At 49.3% G+C, this 22181-nt stretch overlaps 1 protein-coding gene across 8 annotated transcripts in view; it reads left to right on the top strand.

The window, feature by feature from the left end:
* The first annotated feature begins 623 nt into the window (after nucleotides 1–623).
* The window catches only part of TCEA3 (transcription elongation factor A3), a 37237-nt gene continuing 15679 nt past the window's right edge, over nucleotides 624–22181 (top strand). For 3 of the 8 annotated variants that reach the window (XR_014807264.1, XM_021095523.2, XM_084963313.1), the window contains exons 1-5: nucleotides 624–783; nucleotides 6415–6477; nucleotides 7605–7710; nucleotides 8180–8324; nucleotides 12454–12516. Coding sequence is in view for 7 of the 8 variants with exons in the window: in XM_021095523.2 (XP_020951182.2) it covers nucleotides 715–783; nucleotides 6415–6477; nucleotides 7605–7710; nucleotides 8180–8324; nucleotides 12454–12516 (446 nt within the window). In the remaining variant the exon portion in view is untranslated. Of the gene's footprint in view, nucleotides 784–1635; nucleotides 1711–6414; nucleotides 6478–7604; nucleotides 7711–8179; nucleotides 8325–12453; nucleotides 12517–22181 lie in introns of those variants that run through there. The other 5 variants (XM_021095525.2, XM_084963315.1, XM_021095524.2 and 2 more) reach the window with 3 other exon arrangements.

Raw genomic sequence — 22181 nt, 5'->3', positions numbered from 1 at the left:
CCTAGAAACGGCAAAAAAAAAAAAAAAAAAGAATCTCCCAAGCCTCACCGTGCACTGGTGGGACCTGCAACACCAGCAGAGCTTGTTAGCTGTTCACCAAACTGACGGCAACAGGGCTGGATACATGCAGTGCGCGCCAAAGAGTGAGCCCAGGATCAGACACAACTGGCTTTAGCGATGATGCAAAAATAATGTGATTCGTGTGTACCGAATTGCCTCCACGTGGGCACAGGCACGAACTAGGTCCGCCTGCTTTGAGCTGCAACGGTGCAGAGACTCTGGGGCCCAGAACTCTTCTCAAGGCTCCCGGAGCACCCTCTGGCGCCCTCCTGGCCGCCACAGCCTCTTGTGTCCTGGAACGACGGCCGCCCCACTCGCCAGAGAGTCCTCCTTCCCAAACCTCCCGGGACGGGCTTGAGGTGAAGGGCCGGCTCTCGCAGCCTCGTCCCCCTCTCAGGAGGGCCGACTGGCCGGGGCGATTGCCCGGGCGAGTCCTTGAAGTCTATATTTAGTGCACGCCACCCCTCCCCCACGGTCCGGAGGCCGGCGGCCGAGGGGGGTAGGGGAGAGCCCCGCCCCCGCCCCCGCCGGGCGTGCGTGTCGGGTGTGTTAGCGGCCCGCGCGGGTTGCGCGCCCTCAGCCGTTGCGCCTCAGGCCCCCGAAGCCAGGCTGCCGCCCTTGCGCCCCTCGCCCCGCCGGGCGTCGCGGGCCACCATGGGCCAGGAAGAGGAGCTTCTAAGGATCGCCAGGAAGCTGGAGAAGATGGTGGCCAGGAAGAACACGGTGAGGCGGCAAAGTTCGGGCCACAGCCCCCGCCCCCGGGAGGCGCGGCGCGTGCTCACCCGGGACTCCCGGGGGCGCGTGCTGGCTGGGCGCCCGGGAGGCGCGTGCGGGACTCGGGGACCCGAGGGAGGTGCGGCTGAGGCAGGGCTCAGCGCCCCGTGGGGATTGCTGGCACCTCGGGGTGGGCGTGTGCGTGGGCCGGGGCAGGATCGTGCGGGCCCCGAAGACCGGGCTTGAGCACGTCCGCCGGGACGTGCAGGGTTGGGGCCCCTGGGCAGCTTGTGCAGCGCCCGGTAAAGAGCGAAGAGACGGGGACCTGGAAAAAGACCCAGGGACTCGGCGTGTGCAAAGCCTGGGGAGCGGTGGTGACTTCGGGACGGGAGACCAGGGGGAACAAAATCCTGGGTGACCTGAGAAGGGGCAAAGAAATTTGAGCTGATGAGAGGTGCTGAGCCGCGTCTGTCCCACACCCTGGGAGTGGATCTGGCAAAGAAAAGTGAAGGGGCCTCGTAAACCCCAACCCCACGGTTTGAGGCTCCAGGAGCTGTTCTGTTTGCAACTCTCCCTTTCCTTGGCCGCAGGGTGGGGCCCGGGGAGGCGGGGGCTGAACAGGTGTCGGGCAGCCGCTGCGCCCACGGGACCCGCGGGCGGGGGAAGAGGGACCCGCTAGAGGCCTGTACTGGCGGGAGGGGGAAGCTGGAGGGAGGTTGGGGGGAAATCAGGGCTGGCGGCCCTACCCGCGGATCCCAAAGCGCCCCGTGCCAGGAGCCCAGAGCACGGGCGACTTGAAGTTAATGTTTGATCCTCCGGGTGATCTTTGCCTCAAGCTGGCTGCCGCCGGGTTGCTGAGCCGAGCAAACTTGGCCTTGGGATAGGGAGGGTGGTGGCTCACCAAGAGAGGGAAGATAGGGGAGGATAGCCCAGCAGGTAAGTCCCCCCACTTTGCCCTGTCTCAGGGTCCTCCTCTTCCCACCATCTAAGCCTTTCCAGCACATTCTGTACTCCTCAGAGCTTGGGAAAGGGATGGACCCTAAGGGTGGTTTTGGAGCAGGGAAGTGGTAGGGGTCGCTGGATCCATGGAGTGTCAGGCAGCCCTAGAGTAGACATGGGCAGTAACTAGTTGGTCCATGTAAAGACCAGAGCCTCAGTTTCTTCATCTGTAAGAAGATGAGATTACCTACCTCCTGGGAAGGAATGTCACTGGATTTTTGTCTCTGCTGGTGGCAGTGAGGATGGAAGTGATGTGAAACCCTAGGAAGACAGGGACTGATGCTTGGGAAGGGTGAGAGGATGACACCTGCTTTTGCACAGCCAGAGGAAACTCAGAAACCTGGAAGCTCCTGTTCCGGGATACTCCAAAGTCAGTGAAACTGAGCCCTTTCTCAGCTGGGGGCGCAGAGCCCAGCACAGGTCTCTTGAACCAAATTCCAGCTCAGGTAGACAGATTATCCCAACCCTGCCCCTTGCTGACCCCAGGTTTGAGCCAGGAGATTCTGGACCTTTGTGGGGTGGGAGAGAGAGGGGAGGGGGGAAGCTTAGGAGACCTGAGAAAGACAGCTTGGCTGAGGAGGAGGGCACCTGCCCTGGACTCCCCTCCCTCCTTTAATGGACCTAGACCACCCCTCTAGTTTCCCTCTCTCGCCTCAATTTCCCTCTTCTATGAAGTAGGAAGGGGAAGTGGTGTCCTTTGGTGAGGGTTCCTATGGAAGGTGCCCAGAGCTCCCTCCAGGAAGGATGCAAGTCTGGCCACAGGGTCCTTGTAGCACAGAGCCAGCCTGCAGCCACGTCTGCGCCTGGGTTCTTGGCAGCATCTGGGTGGGCACAGAGCTCTGGGCATGTGACCGAGAAAGGTGGGGCCTGCTCTGGGAGTGAAAGTGGACCTGCCCAGTGGTGGTTAGGGAGAGGAGGACACACTTCCTGTAGTAAGACGGATCTTCCACGTTGCAGCTCAGGCCCGGGGTTTTCTGCCAATTACTGAAGTCCCAGCAACTTAGGGCTTTTGTCTGATGCTGTGAACGCGCACCAACTGTTAACAGCTTCCAACATAGAGCCAAACACCAACCGTCCCAGCCGCATATCCACATGATCACACACAACAAACATAACTACATCCTCGCAGCCACACAATATAGCTAAACAAGCAACCATGAACATAGCTGTATGAGACATGGTTAACTGACCCTGACATGCCTGACACACTGACCATTATGTTTGCAGAAAGATACAGGAAGACAGCTACACACATGCCTAGACGTGTATATGCACTCAATAAGCTACAAACTTAGCAGACAGCCACACTAACACGTTCAGACATGTTTTGACACAGGCATCATCCCACAAAGACAAATAAATAAGCAGCAAGTAGCATACACACAGCCGCTCCCCACCTGGACCATAGATACTGCTGGCTGCACGTCCCTTACGTGCATGCAGAGAGATTCCCTGACAGCATTTGCACAAGACTTTCTGAGTCCAGCTACAACTGGGGCTTACAGCTGTGCTCCAGCATGACCTAGTTATACAGAGGCCCACGCCCAGTGGTGAGCTGGAACTGGCTTAACACTGATTGTTGAACTTTCAGGAATTTTGCAAGCCAGTTGTTAAATACAGCCATCATTTCTAACATTAAATTATATGCTTATAAATTAAAACATTTTTAAAGTAAAGTATATGCAGAGTTCCTATTGTGGTGCAGTGGAAACGAATCTGACTAGGAACCATGAGGTTGTGGGTTCGATCCCTGGCCTTGCTCAGTGGGTTAAGGATCTGGCGTTGCCGTGAGCTGTGGTGTAGGTTGCAGACACAGCTCAGATCTGATGTTGCTGTGGCTGTGGAGTAGGCCAGCAGCTGCAGCTCCAATTCAGCCCCTAGCTTGGGAACCTCCATATGTCGAAGGTGCGGCCCTAAAAAAAAAAAGCAAAAAAAAAAATAATAATAAATAAATTATATGCTTACAATTAAATAAATTATATCAAAAGCAAATACCATAAATAATATCTTCACTTCCTTATTATTTTATTGCATTTTACTTTCATCTGTGGTCTGGAGGTTATTTACTTCTTTTATGTCAATATGGTCTTGTATCACGCATCTCTTTCCAAGACTTCCTTCAGTTCAGTAACAGCATATTGGTAGCTTGACATTGACCATGGGAGGAATATTTATCCCACAGAAATTGGCAAATACTGCAAGTCAGTTTTTTCCTTTGAGAACTTGTTTTTAAACATTGACTAGCATACCCCTGCACTTACCCATTTGCTATTCCATGATTGTACATGTCTAGTCTGATCTATTTCCTTACCATCTACATGGTTGTATAGTGAGTCAAACTGGAAAGGCCTGAGTTTGAATCCCAGCTCAGTTCCTTGTAACTTTGGGCAAATTCACTTCTGTTTCTTGGATTTCCCTTCTGTGAAAATAGGATAATGATTGTGTAAAAATGGGAATAGTAACACGACCTACTTCATAGAGTCATTGTGAGAGTTAAGGAGCTAGTATAAAATGCGTAGTGCCCAGCAGACGGTAAGCCTTTCATCAGTGGTATATGCAGCGTCTGTGCCTACAAGTTCACATGCACACACATCACACATCCACAAGTCACACTTCTGAAAACATACTGTGAACCCAAGTTCTAAGGGAGGCTGAGGACCGACAGTAGGCAGCTCTTGGGACATGTCCCGGGAAGCCTGGTAGGGTGGGGGTTGGCAGCTGACACTACACAATGGGGCCAGGGTACAGGGCACACAGGACACAGTCAGCTGGTGCTCCCCAGGGAACCAGTCTCAGGACAGGAGGCTAGAGCTGGCTTCTAGGAAGTGGGTGGAAAGAAAGAGAAGGCTGAAATGGGTCGGAGGTAGTTCAAGGCCTGGCAACCGACAGGTTTTCACATCGGAGTCGCCTTTCTTTCTGTCTCGTCTCCTGCTTTCTGCTTTATTCACTTATTCAGGGAGCACTGGGCTGTGTGCTAAACCCAGAGGTCTCAGAGATTAAGTAGTCCCCCCCCCCTTTTTTTTTCCTTGGTCTTTTTGCCTTTTCTAGGGCCTGTCCCACGGCATATGGAAGTTCCCAGGCTAGGGGTCCAATTGGAGCTGTAGCTGCCAGCCTACGCCAGAGCCACAGCAACATGGGATCCGAGTCACGTCTGAGACCTACACTACAGCTCATGGCAATGCCGGATCCTTAACCCACTGAGCAAGGCCAAGGATCGAACCCACAACCTCATGGTTCCTAGTCGGATTCGTTAACCACGACGGGAATTCCAAGTAGTCCTCTTGACCCAAGAGAAAAGAAAGTATACATCTACACAAAGACTTGTACAGGAATGTTCCCAGCAGCTTTATTTGTGGTAGCCCCAAACTGGGAACTACGTAATAGCCCCATTAACAGGTAAATGGAGGAGTTTCCTGGGGGTCTAGTGGTTAGGGATCTGGCATTGTCACTGCTGTGGCATGGATTTGATCTCTGGCCCAGGAACTTCTGCATGCTGCAAGTGCATGCCCCCAGGAAAAAAAAAAAAAAAAACAGGTGAATGGATAAACAAACTGTGGCACAATATATACAGTGGAAAAGAACTCAGCAATAAAAAGGAACTATGGATCCGTGCAGCAACATGGATAAATTTCAAAACAATTACCCTGAATGAAAGAAGCCAGACAAAAAAATCCTTTACAGTCACTTGCTATAAAATCCTTAAAAATGTAAGCTCATCTAGAGTGACAGAAAGCAGAATAGCGGTGGCCTGGGGTTAAGGGTTCAGGGAGAGATAGATCACAAAGGGGCATAAAGAAAATGTTGGGAATACTGACTCTGTTCTTATCTTGATTGTGGTGATGGTTTCAGGGGTGTATATGTATGTCAGACTTCATCAAATTGTAGTCTACAATCAGTGGGGTTTATCGTGTATCAATTATACCTCAATAAAGCTATTTTTAAAAAGTCACAGTCCTCAACATACAGAAGCTCCCAGTTGGGAAGTGAGAGGAGGCAGATAAAAGCAGAAGCAATAAGCCATGAAGTAATTGCTCTTAGAGGGAGAGATGGGAGAAGGAAGAACCCGCCTGGTGAGGGGACAGCAGAATCAATGGCTGGGGGTCAGGGTGAGTGGTTAGGGCTGGACCCTGGCTCAGAGGGTCTGAACCCAGCTGGGTGGTGGGAGGTGAAATTAGAGAGCTGGCAGAAGCTTTTCCTTCTCTCCTTCTGTTCCTTTGTCTTTTTTTTTTTTTTTTTTTGGGCTATTTCTTGTGCCGCTCCTGTGGATATGGAGGTTCCCAGGCTAGGGGTCCAATCGGAGCTGTAGCCACCAGCCCAGGCCAGAGCCACAGCAACGTGGGATCCGAGCCGCGTCTGCAACCTACACCACAGCTCACGGCAACGCCGGATCGTTAACCCACTGAGCAAGGGCAGGGACTGAACCCGCAACCTCATGGTTCCTAGTCGGATTCGTTAACCACTGCGCCACGACGGGAGCTCCCCTTGTCTTCCTTTGACCTCTTGTCTGCCTGTATCCTGTCACTGGTAGAGCCTCCTCCCTACCTCCTGTCCACCTCCTTCTCACCAAGACCACACAATGGTCAGAAAGGGGCCTGGGGCAGAAACCACCGGCCCCAGCCCTCACTTTGTGGCCTCCCACAGGAAGGGGCTCTCGACCTTCTGAAGAAGCTGAACAGCTGTGAGATGTCCATCCAGCTACTCCAGGTGGGTGGGATGGGAAGCCCCAGGCAGTGTCTGGGGTGGAGAGTTACCTTGTGGGGGAGGTAAAAACCGCCATGGGGGAGCCCTCCAAGGATGGGGTCTGGGAGGAATTTCTGAGCAGAGGGCGGGGGAGGGAGGTGGGATCTGGAGCTGCTCTGAGGATGAGGACCCAGGCCTTTAGATGGCAGCAGGGTATCTTCCAACACTCAGGGCCTCTGGCTCTGGGGGAAGGACAGACTTGCTTTCCTTGAATACCCCAATTTGCAAGGCCCTGGGCCTGTGTGATCCAAGAGGCCAGTGACTCGGGGAGAGGGAAAAGTCCCCCATTTTTATGTTACCCATGTACCTCTCAAGCTTTGCAGGAGCTCTTGGCCCTGAAAAATTAGCACCTACCCGATCTGTAATAGCCAGAGCTGCATCTTTTTTTTTTTTTTTTGTCTTTGTCTTTGTCTTTTTGCCTTTTCTAGGGCTGCTCCTGCAGCATGTGGAGGTTCCCAGGGTAGGGGTCGAATCAGAGCTGTAGCCACCAGCCTACACCACAGCCACAGCAACGCGGGATCCGAGCTGTATCTGTGACCTACACCACAGCTCACGGCAACGCTGGATCCTTAACCCACAGAGCAAGGCCAGGGATCGAACCCACAACCCCATGGTTCCTAGTCAGATTCGTTAACCATTGTGCCACGATGGGAACTCCTAGGCTGTTCTAAATTCTTACCTCATCTAAGTATGGCACCCACCCTGCCCACTGGGCAACTTCACCAAGAACTCCCAGAGCTGCATCTTAAGCTGAAACTTAAACTCAGAGCCACCCAGGGGCAGAGAATGGTGAGGAGTTCTGGTCATCAGCCAGGCCCACCACCACCTCCACATCAGCTTTTCACCAAAGCTGCAGTTACCCATCAGTGCAAGGGGCTGGGCCTTGGGCACTGACCTCACTAAAGGCAGCAGGTCAGGGTCTCAGTTATAAGGTCGGAGTTATTACCTCAGCTCCGGATCAAGGCTGGGACTCTGCAGAGGCTCGACCAGGGGAAGGGGGTGGTTGAGCTTTGGCAAGTCTTGCCGATTAGGGCAGTCAGTCCAATGTGTCCTAATTTCCCAGACTGGCCGCTAACCCTCTCGCTTTGCAGACCACCAGGATTGGAGTTGCTGTGAATGGGGTCCGCAAGCATTGCTCTGACAAGGAGGTGGTGTCCTTGGCCAAAGTCCTCATCAGAAACTGGAAGCGGCTGCTGGGTGAGAGGGGCAAGGTCACCTTGAGCCATGTTTTCTTCCCAGCACCTGGGGTAGGCGGTGCTGGGCTTATGGCAGGTACTCAGTCTATGGTTGTTGAATGACTTAATAAGTCACAGATGGCCTCCAGTGGGAATGCTGGTTCTTATCTACACAAGTGTGAGATTTGTAGATGGGTGAGTTTTCCTGTACATGTCCCTATGTGAATATTAGTGTGTGCTTGTGTGTTTGTACATGTCTGTATTTACACATTGGTGTGAATGGGTGTATAGGTGTGTGCAAATGTCTTTCTGTCCCCATGTATGAGCTTGGGTTTGCACACACATGTGCATCGTGTGTGTGTGTGTGTGTGTGTGTGTGTGTGTGCACATGTGTATTTGTAGGGGTAGGTGGAGTCCCTGCCCTTTGCTGTAGTCCTGGATTTGGCTGAGACAGAGAGAGTTGAGGAACAATGTCACCATTTTGTTTTTAGATTCTCCAGCACCTCCCAAAGGAGAAAAAGGAGAGAAAAGAGTAAAAGCAAAGAAGAAAGAAAAAAGGCTTGACTGTTCCAGTTGGAAGCCAGAGACAAGCCTTTCCCCTCCAAGGAAAAAACGAATGGAAGAGCCCAAAGACAGGTATTTTTTCTGGACAGAAGGGGACGCACACTTGTCATATCCTATGGCAGCACCTCTACTTATATAACTTCACTTAAATCTCGCACCCTTGGAAGTGGTTCTTATTATAAACTCCTACCGTGTCCTCTCTGGAGGTCTTTTTGGCCCAACCAGGCAGATTCACCAGACCCAGATAGGCCGTCTCTGGCACAGGCTTCACCTGGAAGGGTGCAGGGACAGGAGATGCAGTGTGCCAGCGGGGCAACCTCATGTGTTCCTCACCCCAAGAAGTTATCATAGGGGACCATGCAGCATCCAGACCCATTCTCTGGCCCACCCAGGCAACATTCCCAGGTACGGAATGACAATGGGTGGGAACCCTCTGACTCAGACACCCCGTGTCCCAAATCTTAAAACAATCCCCTAGACTTCCAGGATCCCAACAAGGGCATGACTAGTTATAAGACTCACTGCACTTGGGGTAGCCCCAAAGCTGTGTTTTTCCACTCATCATTTATAGTTCTTTCAGAGCCCTTCCTCTCTAGACGCAGTTTACCAGTCAGTGCTCATTGTCACTGGAAGCACTGTCAACCCCTGGCCTGGGAACTTCCATAGGCCACAGGTGTGGCCCTAAAAAGCAAAACAAAAGAAAAAGAGAGAGATGCTGTGCACTATATATACTATCCTGTATAGTATGATCCCATTTTGATAAAAATTAAATAAGTGAATTTTATATAACCGGCATTTTACAAAACAGTTAATGGGGCATTGAATTGTTGATGCCAGCTCACTTTTCACAGTGTGGAGCTATGAAATGAAGCTTTCACCATGGCTGAGCAGAGTAGAGCCATTGTCCCCTCATCTTCCTGTGAAATCTAATGGGCAGGAGCCCTATTTCAGCTCAGTTGGTGAACTTCCTTTCTTTTTATTTATTTATTTTTTTTTTGGAGTGACCATGCCCGCAGCATGTGTAAATTCCTCAACCAGGGATCAAACCCACACCACAGCAGCAACCCGAGCCTCTGTAGTAACAATGCCAGATCCTTAACCTACTGAAGCCACCAGTGAGCTCCTCTCTTTAGTTTTCTTTATGACAACTCATCATTATTATTTATTATAAAAACACTATAACCACATTAGTAAAATGTAAAATAAAAATTAAAAATATTTCTGTACAGTGTGCCACTTCCGACAAATGCAACAGCTTTTATTTTTTTCTCTTCCCTCCCTGTCCTGATCTACTTACCTACAGAATTCCCCATTCCTGTAGGTGGAGTATACATACCATTACATCTCTGTATATTCAACTTCTTTTTGTGTTCTAGGCATTTTTTTCATGTTCCTAAATAGTTTTCATAATGTTCATTTGCAAAAACTGCAGAATATTTCTGGTTTGTTCTAAAAAGAAAAGCAGTTGAGGAGGGGCCAGAAAATGGGCAATCTCGGGGGTAGAGGTTCACAGCGTCCCTCCTTTCTTCCGGTGCAAGAATTTCAGCTTCTGGCTCTGCCTGCACCTGTCTGTCCCCAAGAAGCCCTCAGGCAGGCACCCCGCAGAGGAGCTCCCAAGGCCCAGTGCGGGATGGGAGGAGCACGTGAGGGTGGTCTCGCTTCCTCTCTCCCTCTCTGCTGCCTCCTCCTGTATGAAGCTGGGGCAAAGGTCCAAAGCTGGATGGGTCTGGTCTGCAGGATAACTAGAGCTGGCCCCTGAAAATTACTCACCCACCATCTCCCAGACCACCTGGAGGATGAGATGGGAGTTGGAGATCCATGCAGGAACCTTGCATAATCTGGAAAAGAAGAAATCAGATACCTAGGATGACGGAGTAGTGAGGACTTGGTGTCGGGAACTGCCTATAGGGATGTTAATGAGCTAAAGTCCTCTTCCCGCAGTTCCTGGTGTGGCACAGTGGAAACCCGACTACTGTCCCTGAGGATGTGGATTAGATTCCTGGCCCCTTCCAGGGGGTCAAGGATCCGCTGTCGCTGTAAACAGTGGTGTAAGTCACAGACACGGCTCGGATCCCTGTTGCTGTGGCTGTGGTGTAGGCTGGCAGCTGTAGCTCTGATTCGACCCCTAGCCTGGGAACTTCCATATGCTGCAGGTACAGCCCTAAAAAGAAAAGAGAAAAAAAGAAGTCCTTTTTCCAGCCAGCCCTAAGACATAGGTCCTTTTCTCCTCATTTGACAAGAGATGGAAGTGATGCTCAGAGAAGATAACCTTCCCAGGGGCAGGACTGGAATTATAACTTGTGTCATTGCCTCCCCTTCTAGAATGATAAATGTTACATATGTTTGTATGCATGTAGGAAAAGATCTGGGAGTTCCTGTCATGGCGCAGCAGAAACAAATCCAACTAGGAACCATAAGGTTGCAGGTTCGATCCCTGGCCTCCTCAGTGGGTTGGGGATCCAGTGTTGCCGTGAGTTGCGGTGTAGGTTATAGACATGGCTTGAATCTGGCATTGCTGTGGCTGTGGTGTAGGCCAGCAGCTGCAGCTCCAATTCGACCTCTAGCCTAGGAACCTCCATATGCCTCGGTTGCAGCCCTGAAAGGACAAAGGACAAAAGATTAAAAAAAGAAAGAAAGAAAAGATCTGGAAGGAAGAACATTAAACTTAACAGTTGTTACCTCTGAGGAGGTTTCTTTTTCCACTTTTTTTATATTTCTTGACTGTTTGACTTCCCAGCATTCAGCAACAAATGTTTATAGACCACCTACTCTGTGCCAGGTACTATTCTATTCACTTGGGAGAAGTCAATTGAATATATTAGATTGGGTTTCCCAGAAGCAGACCCTGAAACATGGATTCAAGTGGAAGGGGTTTATTTGGGAAGTGATTTCAGGAAATGCAGAGAGAGGAGTGAAGAAGTGAGACAGGGAGGGGAAGGGAACCAACCCAGGGTGTTATCAGTGAGCAGGTGACTCCCGTGGGTGCCCAGGGCTTAAATCTTGTTGGAGAGCAGTGGAGAACCCAGCCCAGTTGACCCACTTGAAGGCCTAGGAAGCTGGGGTATTTGCCCACCTGTTCCCACGTGTCTGGCTGAAGACTGCTCCTGGGTTAACTCCCCAGCCTTTCCTGCCCACTGGCCTGCTGGCTCTGGCTGGTGTGGAGAACTCCCTCAGGCACTGGCCCAGGGCGGATCTTGCCAGACAAAGCCTGTGAGTCCCAGTGCAGTTGGGAGAAGGCGTGCCCAGGGGATGGTATGGGCACAATGTCCTCCACAGTGAACAAAACCCGCCCAATTCTGCTCTCGTGGAATTTACATTGCGGAGGTGATTAGACAATACCTAAAATAAGGGAGCAAATAACGGAGTCTGTTAGAAGGTAACACCTGTGCTGGAATCAAAAGGAGAGCTGGGTAAGTGACATGGGGAGTGGGAGTTAGAATTTGCAAGCAAATTAATTGATAAAACCAGTAAAAGGGGAAAATGCATTCTATATCCTAAAAAGAATGCAGCTACATGCATTTTGGAAAATGCAGGAGAAATTTTTCCCTTTAATCCAGTCATCCTAATATAACCATGGTTAGCATTTGGATGTAGTTTCTTTTCATCTTTGTCCATCCTAGGTGTTCGTTTTCTTGCCTGACTTCAGACACAGTATGCATCTAAATTTGTACCCTGCTTTTTCACTTGCCCTTTTAAACCCAACTCTTCTATCTCCAAGGCCCAGGTGCTTTGCTTCTCTGCTTCTCCTCCTCTTAAAGTGCCCACAGGGGAGGCGCAGGCTGATGTTCTCTGGCTCCTCTGGAGAATTGACAATCCCAGAAATTCCAGGCTCCATGGATTCCAGCTAGCCAGCAAGGAGGAAGGGCCTGCTGAGAATTGACAGCAAGGAGGAAGGGCCTGCTGAGAACTGGTTGCTAGTAATTAGTAACACATGACATAACACTTGTAACACATCTGACCAGTATTAGGTGCTTGGCAGATCTTGATTTCCTTCCTCAATTTGCTTCATTTGGTGGAGGCTAGGCGAGGGTGACCATCTCATGGAGCTCTCTCTCCCAGGCAGCTGTGGTCCAGGTAAGCTTCTCATCCTCAGCTCAGCAGGTCTGGCCCCAGGATGCTTTCTTCTCGGCCTCTGACCTCTCTAGACCAAGACTGATGCTAGCCTGCAAGAGCATCTCATCTTCAGTTTCTCTTCTTTCAGGAGAGACTCTGTGGACTCCAAGTCTTCAGCCACCTCCTCTCCAAAAAGGCCGTCGATGGAAAGGTAAAGGTAGCCATGGACTTCTGCACCCCACAGTCCTGTGCAGTGTGTATGTGTCTATCTGTGTTTTATCGGAGGAAGCCTGAGGCCAGGGAAAAGAGGAGACCTCATATGTTACCTTGCTTCCAAAGTCTAGGACGCACACAGTAAGACTTGATGGGCGCCCGAATCAGAGATGTGGTTCCTTGGCCGAGATGGCTGACCAGTCACGGTTGCCCCGTTACTTTATGGGGAACATCCTCAAGGTCAAGTTGAACCCAGTGAAACCAGGTCTGAAGAGCCTGTACCCAGACTGGGATCTCTGGGTTTGGGCTGAACTAATTAGGGTATCTACTCTAAATCATCAAGTCATCCATCATCAAATATTTATTCAGGGCCCACTTTGTGCTGAGAACTGTTCCAGGTGCCAGGGATTCAACAGTGAACAAAAGAAACAAAAATCCCCATGGGCATGAGGCCTGTATTCTAATGGGGGAGGCAGGCAATACACATGATTAGTAAATTATACAATGGTTCTGAATGTGATAAATGCTTTGGAATATAATAGGGCAGAGTGAGGGGGATTGGGAAGGATGGTCACGGGAGTGGTCAGGGGAGGCCTCATTGAGAAGGTGACCTCTGAGCAAAAAATGTGAAAGAAACAGAGGATTAGCCAGGCAGACGTCGAGGTCACTCTAAACTGAGGGCCTGGAAGTGGGCATGCGCCTGGCAGGATCAAGGAGCACTGAGGTGGCCAGTAGGTCTGGAGTGAATAAGAGAAGGGGGGAGTTGGAAGATGGAGTGAAACAAGGAGCCACTGGTTGGGGGTGGGGGTGTTTAGGGTGGGAATTAAATAATCGAATTTATCAGGATCCATGTAGTTGCTGTGGTAAATTGTCAGGGCCAAGGGCAGAAGTAGAGAGACAGGAGTTCCTGCTGTGGTCTCTGGAGTGCGGGGACACAGGCTGCTGCAGCTGTGGCTTGGATCTGATCCCTGGGCCCAGGAACTCCATAGGCCCTGGGGGTGGGGTGGGGGGGAGTAGGGAGAAACAGCCAAAAAAAAAAAAAAAAAACTAAAAAAGAGGTAGAGGAGTTCCCATGGTGGGTCTGTGGGAACCGACCTGACTAGTATCCATGAGGATGCAGTTTCAATCAATCTCTGACCTTACTCAGTGGGTTAAGGATCCAGCGTTGCTGTAGCTGTGGTGTAAGCTGGCGGCTATAGCTCTGATCCGACTGCTAGACTGGGAACCTCCATATGCCGTGGGTGCAGCCTAAAAAGACAAAAGAAAAAAAAGAGTAGAGAGGAGTTCCCACTGCGGCACAACACGATTGACAGTGTCTCTGCAGTGCCAGGACAAAGGTTCAATCTCAGTCCCGTACTGTGGGTTAAAGGATCCAGTGTTGACCTAGCTGTGGTATAGGTCGCAACTGTGGCTCCAATCTGATCCCTGGTCCAGGAACTCCGTATGCCACAGGGTGGCCAAAAAAAGAAAAGAAATAGACCAGCCAGGAGGCTGTTTTGATAATTCAGGCAAGATATGGTGGCTTGGCTCAGAGTGACAGCCATGGAGGTGGGGAGAAGTGGGGGACTCTGGATATATTTTAAAGGGAGAGCTGTCAGAATTTCCTGACAGATTGGATGTGGGTATAAGAAAATATAAGTATCAAGACGACTCCAGGACTTTTCATTCAGCATCTGCAGGGATGGAATTGCTATTAATTGGTGTGGGGGAGACTGTGTAAATCAGGCTTGAGGTGGGAGATCAAGGGTTCAGATTTGGGAGTTCCCATCATGGCTCAGCAGTTAACGAACCTAACTGGCATCCGTGAGGACGAAGGTTCAACCCCTGGCCTCATTCAGTCGGTTAAGGATCCGGCGTTGCCATGAGCTGTGGTGTAGGTCACAGACGTGGCTCGGCTCCTCCATTGCTCTGGCCCTGGCTTAGGCTGACGGCTACAGCTCCAACTGGACCCCTAGCCTGGGAACCTCCATATGCTGAGGGTGCAGCCCTAGAAAGACAGAAAGACAAAAAAAAAAAAAGAAAAAAAAAAGGGTTCGGGTTTGGATATGTTGGATTTAGGAGTGCCCAAATCCCTCCAGTGAAGAAGTTGAATAGGCAGTAGGTTGTATGAGGCTGAAATGAGGAAGAAATCCTGGGCTGAAAATAGAAAATTTTTCCATCATTAACCTGTTTGAGGCCACAAACCCAAATGAGATCACCACAGAGAGATTGTGGATAAAGGAGTGAGTGTGAATTGTGGTCCAGAAGGAAGTCAGGAGAGACAGGGTGAGGGGAGAGCAGGGCAGGCCAGGAAGTCGCTTAGAGGTCACTCAAGGTAAATGATTAGGGTCCAGGGGCCATATCAGATGCTGAGGCAACTGGAGTAGGTGGTAAGGGTGTTGGTTCCTGGGGGAGTATGTGTGGGAGCTGCTCAGTTATTTCAGGCCTAATGCACCAGTAAGACTGACATTGGAAAGCAAAGAGGAGGCACAAAAATGAGGTTAAGGTTTTATGAAGATTAAAAAGGCCTGGCTGTTGATGGGGTTGCTCTGTTGCACAACCGCACCCTGGCAGCTGAGTGCCAGCTCTGGCTGATGAATGGAGGCTCTCTGGAGTGCTGCTTGGAGAGGGCATCTGAGACTGCACCCTACATCAGAAGAAAAGAGTTCTGTGATCAATTAGCAATGTCTGCCATGGGTGAGGGCTAGGAATTAAGGCTTCTGCATCATCCTGGTTCCAAACCAGCCTTGTTCTGGCTTGCAGACAACCACGTTCTCACTATGTCTGCATATGACAGAGAGAGATTTCAGGCTCTGGTCTCTCTTCCTCTTATAAGGACATAAATTGCATTATGGAACCTCACTCTCGTGACTTCGTCTAAACCTAATTATCTCTCAAAAGCCCCATCTCCAGATGTTATCACATTGGGAGTTAGTGCTTCAATGTATGAATTTGGTGGGAATGCAAATATTATTATATTGTGTATAATACAATGTAATAATGGGAGGGAGGGAAAGAGCACTACTGGCATTTAGTAGGCAAGTGCCAGAGATGCAAAATGTCCTGGAATGTGAAGGACAGCCCTGCATAAAGAAGGATTGTTCTATCCAAAAAAGAAACACTGACCACTATTTCTGGGTTCAGTGCTGTAATAAATACATTCGACATTTGTGTGAATATTTCTAACTCCAGCCTCTTCTCCTCACTTTGTCTTGTGGCCTGGAAATCTCTTGGCTCCATCCCAAGAGATGCATTCTTTCTCTGAAGGTCAAGAATGTCTGTCCTTTCAACAGTTGTGCCATTTCCTGCTGGTGCAGTGTTGAGGGTGGGCAACCCAAAGGGAGAGAAGTAAGTCTTGTAAATTCACTTTATCTACTACCCAGGCTGTCACCTGCTCTCTCTACCTCTCTATTTCATCTTTCTCTTCCATTCATTCACTCATTGATTCCTTCATTTATTTGGCAAGCACGTTTGTTGAGCACTTCCTTGCAAAACTCAGCATCCCCCAGGGGTCAAGGGCATGTGCACACACTGGATGAGTAGTGGAGAGTACCTGCCTATCTGAAGAGGGCACCCGCTACCCACCCCCGGTTAGTTGTTGCTTTATGGAAACACAGGCCCAGTGTGCCATCCCTTCCAATTTTTTCAGGAAAGCTGGCCAACTAGATTTTTATATGAAATACCCAGTTTTACATATTGGCATCATATTCATATTGTCCTAAGATACACTATGGCAAACAAAACACATTTGTAGCCTACTCATTTGTGACCTTTAAGGCCAGGCAGGAGTTTCTGTTGTGGCTCAGTGGTAACAAATTTGTTACCTAGTATCCATAAGGATGTGGGTTTGATCCCTGGCCTCGCTCAGTGGGTCAGTGGGTTAAAGATCCGGTGTTGCTGTGACCTGTGGTGTAGGTCACAGACACGGCTCCAATCTGGTGTTGCTGTGGCTGTGGTGTAGGCCAGCAGTTACAGCTCTGATTTGACCCCTAGCCTGGGAACTTCCATATGCGGTCCTAAAAAAATTAAAAATTATTTTTAAAAATAAAACACAAATTGAAAAAAATTAAAAATAAAGCCAAGCAGATATAAACATAAGCTCTCTGCCTTCACACGGCTGATCATTAGTGTAGAGGCAGACACCAAAATCCTTATTTTTTGAAGATACAACGCATAATGGGAATGCAAGAAGAATGTCTCAAGATGACTTGAGAAGCCAGAGAGGACTTCAGGGAAGAGAAAGTATTTTTGTGTTGAGAACTGAAAGATGAATTGCCTGGTAGAGAAGCCAGATGGAATGGTACATGCAGAGGTGCGGTAGTATGTGTGAACATGGTGCTCAGGAAACTATAGCTGGAGTACCAGGGGACACGCCACAAAGGCCACCACTGCGACAGGGAAGAATGTTGCACTTTGCTGGCTGCTTTTAGGACCAGCTGTTGGAGTTGGTTGATTTAAGTCTTCATGAGCAGTTTCAGCAGGCTTGGCGGTGCAGTAACTGAAATGCCCTCAAGGTGGTGCACAGGAGCAGCAAGCCAGGCCTCTGGGTGCCTCTGCTCAACCTGGAGTGGGAGAGTTTTTTAAGGGCTTGGTGATGTCAGACCACAGGCTGGTGCTGGCACTGGCACATCCGGGGAGCAGAAGGAAGCTGTTGATAAATCCAGCACCCCCACCCCCACCCCTGCAATGATGCCCTTTCTGCAATTTGGCACAGTTCCCAATCCTGTGCATTGAAAGCAAAATGAGCGTGGCTGCCTGATACAAACTCAGACACAAATCCCAGCCAGCCAGCCAGCATTTAGCCATGAAGAGGAACTAAGGCTGGGAGTGCCTTGCCAGGAAAGAAGGGGGAAAATGCAACAGGCAGCCTAGCCTAGCCCAAATAAACGGACTTTGGAAAAGTCTCTGCCTTTGAGAGCCTGAGTGAGATGTATTGGAAATAATCTGTTAGGCAGGCAGACCTAGGTGTGTGGTCTGACTGCCATTTGCAAGTTGGATAACAACTGAGTAAGTCAGTTCAACTTTCTGAGCCTCAGTTTTTTAAACTGTAAGATGGGGATAATAACCATGACCACCTCTCAAGGTCTCTGTGAGGCTCACATGAGTTAATGAAATGCTTAGCACTGTTCCCTAAACCAAATGAATGCTCAATAGATGCATATGCCTAGTAATGGTACTTATGCTTGGAGTTCCCTGGTGGCTTAGTAGGTTAAGGATCTAGCATCATTGCTGTAGCTTACATTGCTGCTGTGGCTCAGGTTCATTCCCTGGCCCCAGAACTTCCACATGCCATCTGTGCAGCCAAAATAATAATAATAATACTCACGCTTAATGTGACAGTCTATGTAAACTGCCTAATAGTCTGTTGCTGGAATTCTCATAGGGCCTTTTAACCTTCTAAGCAACTCTGTAAGGTCTGTACTATTGTTCTCTCCATTTACATGTGAGAAAACTAAGGCATCTAGAAGCTAAGGAACTCACCCAAGGTCAAATAGCTACAAAGGGGTGGTATCAGACAGCTGAACCTGGGAGTTTGGCTCTGAAACCTAGGTTCTTAATAAAATACCACCCCAATGTGGGAGTCCCAAAAATGACAACTGCTTCCCGCCCCCCACCCCGCCCCGCCACAGCATGTCGAAATTCCTGGGCCAGGGATCAAACCCATGACATAGCAGCAACTGCCACAAGGAAACTCCAACAACTGTTATTAATGCTGTTTATTATCCTACCTCCTTCTAAGCAGCATGTTACTGCCTCCTCCCTGGTGGTTCTCCCTTGGTGAGTCCTAGGCACTGAAGATGTGGTAATGGGCACACGGGTCAGTGAGGAGCATCACAGGAAGAATCTGGGGCTACAGCCCAGCTCTAGGACATGGATTGGCCCAGGTTGTGGGAGTTGACAGATGCTGGCTCAGAGAGAGAGCCCTCTCTTAAGTCTAGGGAAGTGGAGCAACTGGTTTTCCAAAGAAGATCTGTCCCCTGCCCTGTTAGCTCTGTCTAGATCCCTGGATGTGCCTTGCTTCTCTTTGTGGCTAACTCCCTCAGTTCATTATCTGTTCATTCATTTGATGAAGATTCCTCAAGTGTCTGCCTAGAGCGTTGTCGCAGGTGCTGGAAGATAGTGGTGAACCAGCTAGTGGGATCCTGATATGCTGGAGCCTGTAATCTGGAGATGGAGGAAGACAGTGTTTATAAACACACAAACAAGTTAATTATAGACTTGGATGAGTGCTATGAATGAAAGAAATCGGGTCATGTGCTGGGAGTTACAGGGCAGGACAGTTGGCTTGGCTGGGGTGGTCCAGGGAAGGCCTCCCTGAGGATGTGGTATTTGAGCCAAGATCTGCCTGGTGGGAAAGCCCCAGTCTTAGGAAAATCTGGAGGAGGAAGAGCCTTCCAGGAGGAGGGACCAGCTAGCATAAAGGCACTATGGTGGGAGTGACGGGTATGCAGTGGGGGACTTCGGTGAATGATGAGGGGAGGGTAGCATGAGATTAGGTCAGAAGAGGCAGAAGCCAGATGTGGTGAGGGCCATGCTGAGCAGTTTGACTTTCTGCTGGAAATGATTGGAAGCTGTTAGAGAATCAGAAGCAGGGGAGTGATGGGATCAGCTGTGATTTTTTTTTTAAGGGCCCCTCCAGGCTGCTGTGCGGCAAGAAGACTGTAATGGGGCCAGAGGACGCAGGGAGGCCACCTCAGGGGCTGTCATGGTTGTGCAGGTGAAAGCCTGTGGCCGAGACCAGGGGTGGGTGTGGGGAGGTTCATTTTGGTTGCAAAAAGCCCCTTAGACTCTAGAGTTTATACCCTTCCCAACCTTCCCTCACCCACTCCTTTTCCTCCCTCTGAAATCTGACTCCAGGAGCGAGCTGGCTGGATCTCAGCTTCTCTATCCCTGTGCTCTGCTGCCAGGCCACCCAGTCATCAGGCAGACTTTAGTAGAATCCATGGTAAATCCATTTAGAACAGTAAAGTTCAAACTGCATTTAAAATAAGTATATAAAAGCTAGGGACTCCCTTTAGACAAAATTTGGGGGGATTCAAAATATAAACCTTAAAAGAGCAGAGCCTTCCCTCCTCAGGCCACCCCACTCCTATGGCAGCATGGAGACATGTTTGAGGGACCCCGAAGCTCCAGAGAACACAAAACTCCTGGTGGCCCAAGAGTATCTGTGATGACAGAGGGAATCCAAGGTCAGGCCAAACAGCACAGACTGGGGACAAGGAGGTGGATGGCAGAATTCACACTGAAGAGTGTTCAGCCAGATGTTGGATGGGACTCTCTTGTAACCCCAGGTTTTTTAGCACTGGGCAGCTTGGGCTACTCAGTCAGTCTCACTGTCAGATACAGTTTCTTGGGCTTGACTTTTCAGAAGCCCTGCATCGTCTTCCTGAAGGGAAGAAGTGCATCTGTAGCTCCAGAGTTGCCTGATGCAGCTCCCCAGGCTGTGCACTGTACAACTCCAGTAGGTACCCAGGTGGCAATGAGAACGGCGCCCCCCTGGAGTTAGGAGGCAGCAACCCTTTGGGCCCTTCCAACCCTTTGGACTCAATGTAGTGGAATGGAGGAGGGGACTCTTAACTTCTTCAACCCTGATGAGTCAGTTTTTCCTAGGAGCATGAGGACTGGCTGGCAGATCCTGATGGGTTACTGAAAGAGGAGACTGGGAAGAGCCAGAGAAGAAGGCAGAAACAGCTTGACTGTCTGGCCCCCACCCCAAGAGTAATGCAGAGACAGCTCGGGTGAGAGTTGTACATCTGCTGCTCCGTCTTCTCATCCATAAAATGGGGTCAGTAGCTGGTGACGTTCAGGGTTAAGGAGAGGAATAAATAGCAAACAAATGGTAAATGGTGGCTTTTGTTATTACCATCCTTAACAAGCCTGAGTCTGGCCAGATCCTTTCTCTCCAGCTCCCTCACCCTTACCCTCCAGCTGCCCTGAGCCCCTCAGCACTGCCTGTGCAAACCATGAACTTTCACACATCCATGATATTCTGCCAAGAATGCATTTCTCCGTCCACTCCTCTAGTGGCCAGCTCCACCCCACCCCCCATCCCTTGCTGAATATCTTGGACCAGACTGCACTGTAGTGTGACCTGTTTGACCTCTCTTATTAAAGGTAAGTTGGCTCAGTGGTTAAGGATCTGGTGTTAACATGAGCTGTGGTGTAGGTCGCAGACGCAGCTCAGATCCCACGTTGCTGTGGCTCTGGCATAGGCTGGCGGCTACAGCTCCCATTCAATCCCTAGCCTGGGAACCTCCATATGCCGAGGGAGTGGCCCAAGAAATGGCAAAGATAAAAAAAAAAAGAGGTAAGGTCTGGCATGGTGGTGCTGATTGGTGCCGGCCGCCACTAGGATGCTGGATGATGCCTCTCATTGCTTGGCCCAGCACCCTCTTCTCAAGGAAACAAAAGGGACCAACAAACAGTTGGAGTCTGAGCCTCAGCCTGGTTTTTTTGGTTACGTGTTTCAGCACTTAACTCTTCTTTCTCCCTCAAATTTTTTTATAGTCGTAAAGTACATAGAATGAAATTTGCCATTTTAACATTTTTTCCCAGCATGAGAAAAAAGATATTACATCATTTCAAATGAATTTAGATTTATCAAAATATATGAAACAGATTAGTTACCATTGCCAATTTCAGGTTTTCTGGCTACTCTTATTTTATTTATTTATTTTTATGGCTGCACCTATAGCATATGGATGCTCTCAGGCTAGAGGTCGAATCTGAGTTGCAGCTGAGACCTACAGCCATGGCAACGGAAGATCCAAGCCGCATCTGTGACCCAGGCCACAGCCTGCAGCAACGTCAAATCCTTAACCTACTGAGCTAGGCCAGGAATCGAACCTACATCCTCACAGATACTAACCCACTGAGCCACAACAGGAACTCCTGGCTACTCTTATTCATTGAACTTACTGTATATATATATATTTTTTAATTGTGGTAAAACATACATAACATAAAATTTACCCATTTTAACTGTTTTTAAGTGTACAGTTGAGTGGTATTAAGTATATTCACATTGTTATACAACTATCACTATATCGTCCATCTCCAGAACTTTTTCATCATCCCAAACTGAAATTCTATAGTCATTAAATAATAACTCCCCATTCTCTCTCCCCCCATCCCTTTCTACTTTCTGTCTCTATGAATTTGATGACTCTAGGTACTTCATATAAGTGGAAGCATGAGATATCTGTCCTTCTGTATCTGGCTTATCATAATGCCTTCAAAGTTCATCCATGTTGTAGCATGTTTCAGAATTCCATTCCTTTTATATCTGAATAATATCCCATAATATTATACACCACATTTTGTTTATCCCTTCATCCACTGATGGACACTTGGGTTGCTTCCACCTTTTCCTGGCAGCTCCTTGAGAACAGGAAGACAGGAAGCTTCCTGTCTGAGCCATCAGCACAGAGTGACCACTCATGATCATCAAAAGTTAAAAAAAACAAAAAACAAACCCAAAAAACTGTTTCTCCTGATGAAAGGAGATACATTCTTCCTAGAAGACTTGGAAATTATGTACAAGCAGAGTTCCCACCATGGCTCAGTGGTTAACGAACCTGACTAGTATCCATGAGGACGAGGATTCGATCCCTGGCCTCGCTCAATGGGTTAAGTAAGGATCTGGTGTGGCTGAGCATAGGCAGGCAGCTACAGCTCTGATTG

The sequence above is a fragment of the Sus scrofa genome, chromosome 6, assembly GCF_054392235.1.
Source record: "Sus scrofa isolate SSC_HxYL_T2T_F1_AM1 chromosome 6, Sscrofa_HxYL_maternal_Yorkshire_Landrace_v2.0, whole genome shotgun sequence".
NCBI classification, from domain to species: domain Eukaryota; kingdom Metazoa; phylum Chordata; class Mammalia; order Artiodactyla; family Suidae; genus Sus; species Sus scrofa.
The sequence above is the reverse complement of the archived record's forward strand: the minus strand, read 5'-3'. Positions and strand labels throughout refer to the sequence as shown.